This window comes from Bombus impatiens, unplaced genomic scaffold (genome assembly GCF_000188095.3).
Source record: "Bombus impatiens unplaced genomic scaffold, BIMP_2.2 scf_0543, whole genome shotgun sequence".
Lineage (NCBI taxonomy): Eukaryota > Metazoa > Arthropoda > Insecta > Hymenoptera > Apidae > Bombus > Bombus impatiens.
The window spans coordinates 951,296-961,358 of record NT_176962.1 but is presented as its reverse complement, the minus strand read 5'-3'; the positions used below and the strand labels follow the sequence as shown (position 1 = coordinate 961,358).

General features: G+C 32.8%; 1 protein-coding gene across 5 annotated transcripts; it reads right to left on the bottom strand.

Annotated features, from left to right (window-relative positions):
* Nucleotides 1-2,804: 2,804 nt before the first annotated feature.
* On the bottom strand, nt 2,805-8,961 carry LOC100748972 (LARGE xylosyl- and glucuronyltransferase 1). Of its 5 annotated transcripts, XM_012388224.3 has the most exons (13): nt 8,670-8,960; nt 8,215-8,364; nt 7,949-8,100; nt 7,773-7,888; nt 6,940-7,123; nt 5,777-6,321; nt 5,539-5,688; nt 4,937-5,239; nt 4,081-4,277; nt 3,877-4,018; nt 3,678-3,808; nt 3,497-3,589; nt 2,805-3,256 (listed from the first exon to the last, which is right to left on the bottom strand). In XM_012388224.3, exons 3-13 carry the CDS (start codon nt 8,025-8,027, stop codon nt 3,127-3,129), a joined length of 2,070 nt encoding a protein of 689 aa, XP_012243647.1. In that variant the 5' UTR covers nt 8,028-8,100; nt 8,215-8,364; nt 8,670-8,960; the 3' UTR covers nt 2,805-3,126. The 5 variants fall into 5 exon arrangements, with proteins under 5 accessions (XP_012243647.1, XP_003491294.1, XP_024224907.1 ...); XM_003491246.4 differs by lacking the exon at nt 8,215-8,364; XM_024369139.2 differs by lacking the exons at nt 7,949-8,100; nt 8,215-8,364.
* Between the last annotated feature and the right edge of the window lie 1,102 nt (nt 8,962-10,063).

Below are 10,063 nucleotides of genomic sequence, written 5' to 3'. Positions count from 1 at the left end.
TGCATAATTTCCTGTAACTTATAGACACGTTTTACGGCTTAATGGGTTACAACATAATATTCGAAAGGATGAAAATGTTTCATAATACAAGTTTTGGCTTTTTACTTCGTGGTATAGATGTTGCCGAAAAATGTTGATACATTGAAAAAACGTCAGAACTGGTTAGAATAATATTTTTCTTAAAAAAAAAAAAATAAAATCGCGTAAATCGACCAGTTGCATTCTGCATCTTATGCTGCCAGAGATGTACTTAAAAATCGCGTGGTTTTTTCGTCCATCTAGTTTTCAAAGCGCCACAATAATATGGTAATTATCGTCTTCATCGGAGATGTATCGAAAATTGTATATAATATTCTTAGTTTCGTCACCGAGATATTGGCGCCAAGTTCTTGATTTACATCCGTAGGAGTGCAGGCGAAAGTACCGTCCAATACACCGATCCGACTATAACAATCTGGAGGTTAGACGCGTGTAATTAATTTTATTTCACTGATAGATGTGGATGTTCCAAAATGTAGTGTTTCGAGAGAATTTCAAACCGATCATTTTTATGATAAATTTTTTATATAATGTATTAATATTATTTTTATTAGAGGGAGATTTATAAATTTATCTGCCACACATAATCGACGGAAACAATTTCTTTGGAACAAATAAAATTATAGGACTAAATATAATAGTACTCTTTTTGGAAGTTGATAAATTACTGTCGTTCAATTATAGCTAATTATAGCTATAAATGATAAATTCGGTCATATGAATACATTTAATACTTTTAGAATGGAAGCTAAATGTCTCGCAAATGTTTATTCTGTAATAACGTATTCATTCGAGAAGCATCCACGGGAAAAGCGAATAATGTTGAATACATTCCAAAAGGGACGATAATAATCTTCCTAATTATCCTATTTCCGTTTTTAAACGCATTTTTCAGCCGCATTCTCACTGGTTCTTTCAAGTGTAGTTCATATTCCGAGAGAGTTTATAACAGCTAACTAATTCTCGGAAATGAAAGATAAAACGCTAATTTGATTCAGTACATGACTGATGGTATGAAAATCGCTAGCAACGATACAAGTCTGACAAAAAAATTAAATTTCTCTTAACGTCAAAAGTCATCTCAAAATCGAAATTATAAATTTCTGAACGAGTGATAAACTCTTAAACTTAATTTTCGAGCATTAAACGTATGCTGCTAACGATATTCTTGCTTGATAGTTTGAATCGTGTAAATTTAAGTATATTATGTGCGTATCATATCTGTTTAAATGCCGTTCCTTTGCATGTGCTGAGAATCGCGTAAAATTTTGTATAACGTTCGCATCTGTTTATTCATCGAACTGTTTCAACCATTCTTCGAAGACTGAAACTTTTGTAATTGAAAAACTACGTGATTCCATTTTGTGTAACTTTCTCGATCCAAAGGAATTGCGCTCACGACAAAAACATAAAATGGTTGAATATAACTCCCAAGGTGATCTACGCGACGTTCGCGCAAGAACAATTTTCTTGGGTTAATTAAACATTGAACGGTCATGCTTTGAAAGCTGTTCGAACAAATACTGTTCTATGGGAAGACTTCATCGCGACTCGTTACATGATGCGATAAAGGTTTGATGTAAACCAGCGTTGTCCAGATTAAATTACCAACTTTAGAATGTTTCCCTTAAATGGTTAAAGTCTCCTTTGTTACACTATGGAAACATTAGTTGATGTCACGTTATATATAAAAAAAAAATACATATTGGTGAATCCTCTGTTTCTGGCGAAGATACGAAGGAGCTTAAAAAAAAGACAGATATATATATATATAGAAAGCTTTTTTATTTACGGATGATGCTGGTATAAGTCTCAAATCAATTAGTTACTCAAGGCTACTTCTCTGAATTTTGGAGCATGTTTGTGACGAAGAGTTTGAACCTTAGTCTTTAAAGTTGGCACAAAGAGATAAAACATAAAGTAGCCTTGAGCAGTCAACTGATCTGTAGCAAATACTATTTCAAATAGTTCTAAATGGAAAAAAGATTATGCTTTCTCGATTGATCGCTCGAATTGTGTCCTAATCATCGTTGAAACTGCCTAACTCATTCCATCGCCACTTGTTTAAAGAATATACATATTAAAATAGGACTTTCCACATGTATACTGTAACGTGTAACGATAGTACCGTGCAGAACACGAAGCATGTTCCTGACGAAGTGTTGTTAGGGCGCCGTTTTCTGTGGATCAGCCGCGTCCAGGTTTCTCGTACTTGATGAGCGTGTACGCGGACTTTTATGGGGCCGAGTTATGAATAAATGACGTTTCATTAACATATTTTCGTATCTCGTACAGCTCTAAGTTGTACAGGATAAGAACGCTTTAAAGTGTTTTTATCATAAATAGGGATTATTATAAATGTAAAGGAACTATGTTTGCGTGTCACGATATAGGTGTAAGAAACTCTCTAGGGAAAATGTAGCGATCAAGAATTTTTCTTTTACTTTAGATTCTAGATGACATAGGAATGTTAAGGATGGATAATCGAGGTAAAAATCTTTGCGAACGTTGATTATGTCTTCTTTCTTCTATTTTATTACATATTCTCTTTTTATTAATTTTCGCGTTATTATTATTGCTATTATTATTGATAATATTTACCGTCGTTAATATTTAATATTTCTATCGATCTATTGGATTTATATCGTTATGTTGCGCTGTTACTATCATTGTGATCATTATTATTTGTAGGAAGTTTTGCCAGAGAAATTGTACTACTTGCCTTGTAACGGAATTTAGTTTTATTCTGTCAACATTTCGGCTGATTATAATTTATACGCTATTGTCAATGTACTATGTATATCACTGTAAATACTATACATATTTTATAAATGAAATATTTAGCGTGACTGTAATATTAAGAGAATGTACTGAAAGCACCACTCTGTACACTCCACGATGGTTAAATTTTAATAAATATTTCCCAACCCCATCATAGTGTTTCAATCTTGCTTTACCTAATATTTAATTAATAATTAACAAAGAACATAGGCAAACATACTCATCTTTTTTGATATCTTTTTATTGAGAAAATAGCTATAATATTTGCGTTTTTGTAATCTCTATTGTCATTACAAATATAATTAATTACTTTTTGGTTTCAACAGACTTTAATATTCTCTCTTCTTTGGTCATTTTCTTTAACTTCAACAACGTCTGCATGCCATATTTCTTCACCAATTCTTCAACGAATTCGTCCTTCAACTTTTTTAGGCATCTAAAATGCAAATTAACGATAACAACAAATAACAGTGCGATGTTATATACCATAACTGATTTATTCGTTAAATACACACAGTGCTTAAAGTAAATAGAGGATATAGAATCTTAATGTACAAATAACCTTACTATTGAATAAATTCGTACAAGCGAAGGACACGACATTTTAAATTTTTGTCATTAATTTCACTCTTCCCCCAATTACTTTATTGACATTATATATTTATTGCCACGTTACCTTCTATAAATAGAGTCAGTTCTGAACTTGCCGATGTCGAGACTAGGGGCGTGAGGCCGATGGATAATGAATGTATCCGGCAAGACAATGTACCTATATAAATCTCCAATTTATGGTATCGTGCTATAGTGTTCGGTGTTTTAAAGTCATTTATAAAGAATATTTATGAAACGCTTCTTACTTGTAATCCAATACCGTCAAGTGTGTTAGGTAAGATACCTTGTTCCATCCAAAACCGATGAATCTGGTATCGTATCGAGGCGCCTTTCTTGAGACCACGATGTAGGGTTCGAAATCTGGTTCCCAAGAAACCTACGATGATATCAACTTTATTATTTACGTACAAGCAAGATGATTTAAGTTGTTTTCAGTATACGTACTTCATATGGTTCCATCGTATTCCTCCAATAACTGTAATTTGTGGCAGCGTGCCCCTGAGTCCAAACATGGTAACGAAAAGTGTATAGAACGCCACGCTTCAAGAACTTCAAAAGTTCATCCTTGTTAGCAGGAAAGATAAACCTGTAAAAAAGATAATAATGTGCATCGCGCGATTCTTTGTTCCGATTTTAACGAGGAAATACCTATAACGCTCGGTCTCAAACGCCGGAACGATCAAAGCTACTTTGTCCGACTCGCTGATATTCAGTTTAATGATATAGTTCATAAGGGATTCGTGTAATCCGTACTGCGGCAAAAAGTCGACGTCCAATTGGAAGATAAACGGTGTCGATATATACGACATCGCAGTATTTCGCAAATAATTAATGGGATAGAGTTCCTGGATGAAAAGAGTTCTGTATAATTAAATATGAATATATATATTAATATCTTATCTTATAAAATATTTTAAAGTATTTTCTTTCGTTTGGACGTTGCAAAATTGACTTGTAACTGTCTGCATACATTTACATAAATTTCGCTGAATTTGATCATCATAATGCGCGAAGGAAATGTTGCCCTTTTTTTTCAAGAATCTGTTGGCCATTCTAGCACCAGATTCTGCATCTCTTGAACTTCTGGCGCCAGACTTTGCCCCACTTGTTAGAATACGTAAAAACTTATGTATATATATAGAGAGGATCGTACGACACCCAAATACGAGAGAAAAATGACTGTGCATCTGTTACCATTCAAGCAGAATCCATTCGTATACTTTTTCGATAATCTGATGAAAATCATATTTCGAATGCCTTTAAAAATAATTTGCATGAAAATATAAAAATCTGCAATTTTTTTATCCCTGTCGTGTCTGAGAATTATCTTATTTTAAATTATCATGGAAATTATTAATTATCCGCAACGAAAGTAATAAGGATATTAAGACGATCAAACAAAATATGCAAGAGCTAATAGAATAATTCAACATCTTGTAACTATTTAATAAACTTTACTATTGAAATACGTGTACAAGATATAGACTCTCGTAGATAGACATACCCCATCCTTATACACGACATGGTATGCAATGTTCTTCCTGTTTCTCAGCTCGATGGAGCCGCGCACGAACTCGAGGAAATTCTGCACCTCAGCGTCCGTAAGGTATAGAGCAACGCTTATGGTACCGGGCCAATGTTTCGATAGGTCTTCCAGTAACGGTATCCTTTCCACGCTACACTGAGTTGCTAGAGCAACGTCTGTTGAAGCATATACATTGTACTCATATTCAAGGAGAAAAGGATGAGTACGATACAACGTGGTTGCGCCTCTTGTAAACTCTCGACACAGAGTCGATTCGTTGTACTAAAAATCCAAAATCTCTATTTTACTAATATTAGTTGCTAAATCGTACTATAAAATGTTCCATGCAATGTCGACTATATTATATTATAATTATAAATTGAAGATCATTTAATTTGCAAGCTATTGGATCGTTTGTAGGTAAGTATAATTAACACAATTGTGGGGATAGTCTATTAAAAACCTTATAATAAGACAACATAAGTAATCTAACAAATTAATTACATTAAAAATGAAGCTTTTCTGATAATATTCTGATAATATGTATAAATATTCTTTGTTTTAACAAAAAGGAAACTTACTTGCGATACAGTTTCGTGTTTATCACAACCAAATAAGCGTTTACGTAATAAGTTTCCGTCCATTTCAAGGAAGACTTTATGCAACTTACGAAATTGGTTAATGTGCTTATTATATACATCTTGCTTGCGAGGGGAATTCCAATGTACGATCTAAAAAAAATCGCTTAGTGTTGAGGAAGAATTGCTTTAGAAAGCAAAGCCCTGAAAATGTGTTTCAAGGAAAAAGCGCGTTACGTACGTTTATTTGACTAGTGTCGCGATAACAGATATCGCTAATCGTGTGATCGCTTAACTGAATATTCCATGTGCACTGTATTTTATATACGATAGATGAATGCTCTTTGACAACAGCATTTATTATATCCTGATCGGCTAAGCTAGTTTCCGGTATATGGACCAGAACACGCTTCGCAACAGTTTCCCACAGGCTCATAAATTTCCTCTTACGGAGTTGTTGCAAGTGCATTAGCATCACGCCAGTGTTAAAGCCTCGCCCCAGAGCTGGCCATGGTCGCTGACCGTAAGACAATGCCTTTATGTACCAATGACTCTGATTTTCCGTCAGCCCTAGGGCCTGATCGCTCGTGAACTTCTCGAACATCTGCCAGAGCAAACTAACATCGTTTAACACGGTCACATCCGTGTCGAATACCAGCACTTTATCCTCCCGCATCGCATCCGGCAGAATTAATTTCAAGAGACCGTAAACGCCCGAGTAATGTTTGTTCGGTATCCAGGACACCTTTGGCACCCATTTTTCTGCTTTGTAATACGTTAAATTCACTGAAACGTTGCAAACATATAGAATTCGTTGATATCGCTCAAAGATAATTGCGTCTAAAAAAATGTTTATCATCCATTCCTTAAATTTAAATAACAGAAATATTATATTAATGTATTGTTCAAATTTATTTCACCGGCCGATAGTCATGTTACATGCTGGTTATAATTGGATCAACGACTGTTCGACGTTTTTCATATCCAACTTTCCATATTAATGCATTTGTATGCATATTATTTATACATACATGTGTGATGCTTGTTCATAAGAAGGGAAAAAGTATAATTCACTGTTTTAAATTAAGAGTAGTGAAAAAATTGGATAGGATTTCATTTTATATTAGCATGAAGAGTGTAACGAGTACGTGACCTAAATTATTTGCTGGATAGATGTATTATCTTGGAAGCTTCATTTTGTTGAAAAAATTGAATATTCTTTTAAAATTCATAAAAGGCATATATATATATATATATATATATATATATTTATATTTATATACAGCGTATTTTTAAAATATATTTAAGTGAAAATATTCCAACAATACCTTTCTTATAATTTTTTTAAAAACATTTAATCTAAGAAACGGATGAGACTACATCCGCGGTGAATTTTTTACGAACCGTGTGGTAAATCCCACGTTTGAAATACTGTTGTCAAGGTCCTGTTTGCAACTTCATCAACCAGCAAGTGAAAGTGCAAAGGTTTAGTGCGGTAGAATAAAACGGATTTTACCACTGTCACCAGAGCAAACGTTGAATTGTATCCAGCGCATACCATCGCAATGTGTATAGTCTCGCATTTTACCTTAAAACAAATCGCTAATCTTCATCGCCTTCATATTTAAATTTTTTACAAATTATATAGCGTGATTCTTAATTGCACGATGATATTTTATAATATACAAAGGATATATTATATCTGGTTTTACATTAATACGGCTTAGTACAAGTCATTTAATCATTTTTATTAAGTGTTGAAATATTCTCTCTCCTCCTGCTGGTTTAATGAACATATGTTCTAATTAATCGTAATTAAAAAAGAAGGTTGAACAGTTTATTCATATATAGTAGTATTTTCCTACTTCATATTACAAGTGTATCTCTTAAAGAAATAGAAGAAAGGATAAATCAACATGAAATACAAAAATTGGAAGAAACTTATTAATGTCTTTTTTTTTTGAGAATGAAAAAAAGACAAAATTGTGTATGTGTTCAATTGAATTTATAGGACGAACTACATTTATTTATTGCTTGCATAACTATTTAATTATACAACCTACGATATCAAGTAATATTTTCTTGCTGATCATAATCCATGAAAATCAACTAACAAGCTAAAGATAGGACACAATTAAGAATCACTCATTAAATGTACTATACTTGAAAATATTCTGAAATGTTCATTTTTAATTTTCGATTCAAGATGTACCAAGAAATGGTCTAAATTTGTGTACCTCGTTCTGATTATTTTCTAAGTGCAGCTTTTCCACACGTGGACTTTCTTTCTCTACGTCCATGGACGAGCTTAATTTATTGTTAAGTTTGAAGGAATTGATATCGGCAGAAGGAACTATAATAATAGACGAAAGATCAATATTACGGAATATTGTAGTATAAACTCGAGCATTACCGTTCAATAGTAAATACAGGTAAAAAATTGTGGATAGTATTAAAACACCGAATAAACATCCTAGCCATGATCGAGCCATTGTAATATGACAGACATATTTCCCAATTCGTAGAATGATTAACGAATGAGCTCTGTTACGCAAATGCCAAGATCTATAAAGAAAAATGAAAAATCAATGTAGCGATTGGAGGTACAAGTTACACGTTCAAATTTTAGTAAAGTAGACTAATCAAGAATTAAATTTTGTGCAAATGAATGATAAATACAGTAGTGCTGCACTAATTGACCTCAAGATCCTGCCTGGGCAGTTAATAGCAACGAAGCGAAATCTTGACCAATTAACACGATACTACTGTATGTTACTATGTTATGCTGTTTTTGGAGCCGTTCTACGTTTGTCTTATTTTCTATTCTACCTAAAAATTATGCAAATATAAATTTCCCTATAATGTTTTGTACAATATTTTTTTTGTCTATTACAGTATTGTTATATATACTCTTATCATACGTATAAGATATGTAAAAACATCTAAAAGTTTATAATCTATACAGATATTTTGACAATTTAAATTACTTGACATGCGCAAACGTGGCATGGAACAAAAACAAAAGAGATAGGTTAATGCACTTTGTTGTAACACAATTGGCTTATTGGAAACAACACCATGAAATAATATAAACTGGATATAGGATAACTAAATATATAGAAAGGAACACATACCTCCAATGTCGCAGTTTTTGTCACCGTCTGTCACGCACTTAAATTCATTGCTCCAACTACTTTGGGATACAGGGTTCGAACGTGATTAATTCTATATGTGAATTTGCAGACATAAATCTCCTCGGGCACCAGCACTCGTTTGCGTTTCAATGAATCACTGTTATGTCTCGGAATGTTTGCTGTAAACTAAGCAAATTCGCGTAATTACAGTTATCTAGGAACAATGACGGAACAGCACGCATCCTAAACACTCGAAGCCGGAAGTCTAACATAAATAGTTTAATCACTGGATAACGTAGTAGTAGAATTACTACTCTGTCTGAGCAACACAGCAAGAGTCGTCGAACAGTCGGTAACTCGTTACGTAGTTACCCACTTTTGTTACGAGAGGGCAACATCAACACTGTGAACTGAAGTTAGTCGCAAGTAACATAGGTTGCCAGGATGCCACATACATATGTATGCAGTGTATGTTAGATTTTTAAAACTAGATTTTCCCCAAAAGTTGGCTATGTAGGTATAATGTAACAATTATTCATGATGAGACTTTTGAATATATATATTCTTAATACTTATATTAATCTAAGTTCATTGAACTATGCATGATACAACCTTCAATTGTATGTACATCACAGTTATCGCATTGTACATTGCATTAACAGATAAAGCGGTAAAATAATAGTATTGTTGTATTTATGGAAGTATGATCGCGGTTTGATAATTATAAGTGATATTCAAATGCCATCTTTTTATTTTATAAAATTTTATAAAATACTTTAAAAAATTATATTTCATAACCCGTTTATATATTTTGTTGATTGTATAAAATTCTAATTATACATACATTCACAGAGTGTCCTACTTTTAATGATACGTAAAAATGCCACAGCAACAAACTATTTGGTTCAGAGGAACAAATATTATGATAAACAAGCATTTTTGAATATATTTTTTAATATATTAATCGATCCAGTTCCAGATTTTCTATAAAAAATTAATAGATATTTTAAATTTTATTTTATAAAATTTATTATACAAAAGAGAAGAAAGGACGTAAGGTACTGTTTTTATATTTGTTTTCCTTGTCCTCCTCATTAAGAAATATATGATTCTATTTAAAAAAAACATCGATGAGCTTGAAATCTCGAGAAACGTTAAGACATTAAGACGTTAAGAGAAAATTTTTGTTCATCATAATATTTGTCCCTCCGAACCAAGCAATCTGTTGCTTTGGAATTTTCCCGTATCATTAGCAGTAACGGAGATATTACCTTATAAGAAAGTTAGTGGGATATCCTGCGTATCGAATATTTTACATGTACAGTATTAACATTAATATAAAATAATACTATATTAAATATGCTTTCCACCTTATGCAGAAGATTTATGTCATA

Excerpts from the sequence above, each read along its gene's own strand:
- LOC100748972 (XM_012388224.3), bottom strand. The coding sequence starts at position 8,027 with ATGGCTCGATCATGGCTAGGATGTTTATTCGGTGTTTTAATACTATCC. Across the intron at positions 7,889-7,948 it reads CCTGTATTTACTATTGAACG|TTCCTTCTGCCGATATCAAT; the intron begins GTAATGCTCGAG and ends CTATTATTATAG. Across the intron at positions 7,124-7,772 it reads TAGAAAATAATCAGAACGAG|GTAAAATGCGAGACTATACA; the intron begins GTACACAAATTT and ends ATTTGTTTTAAG.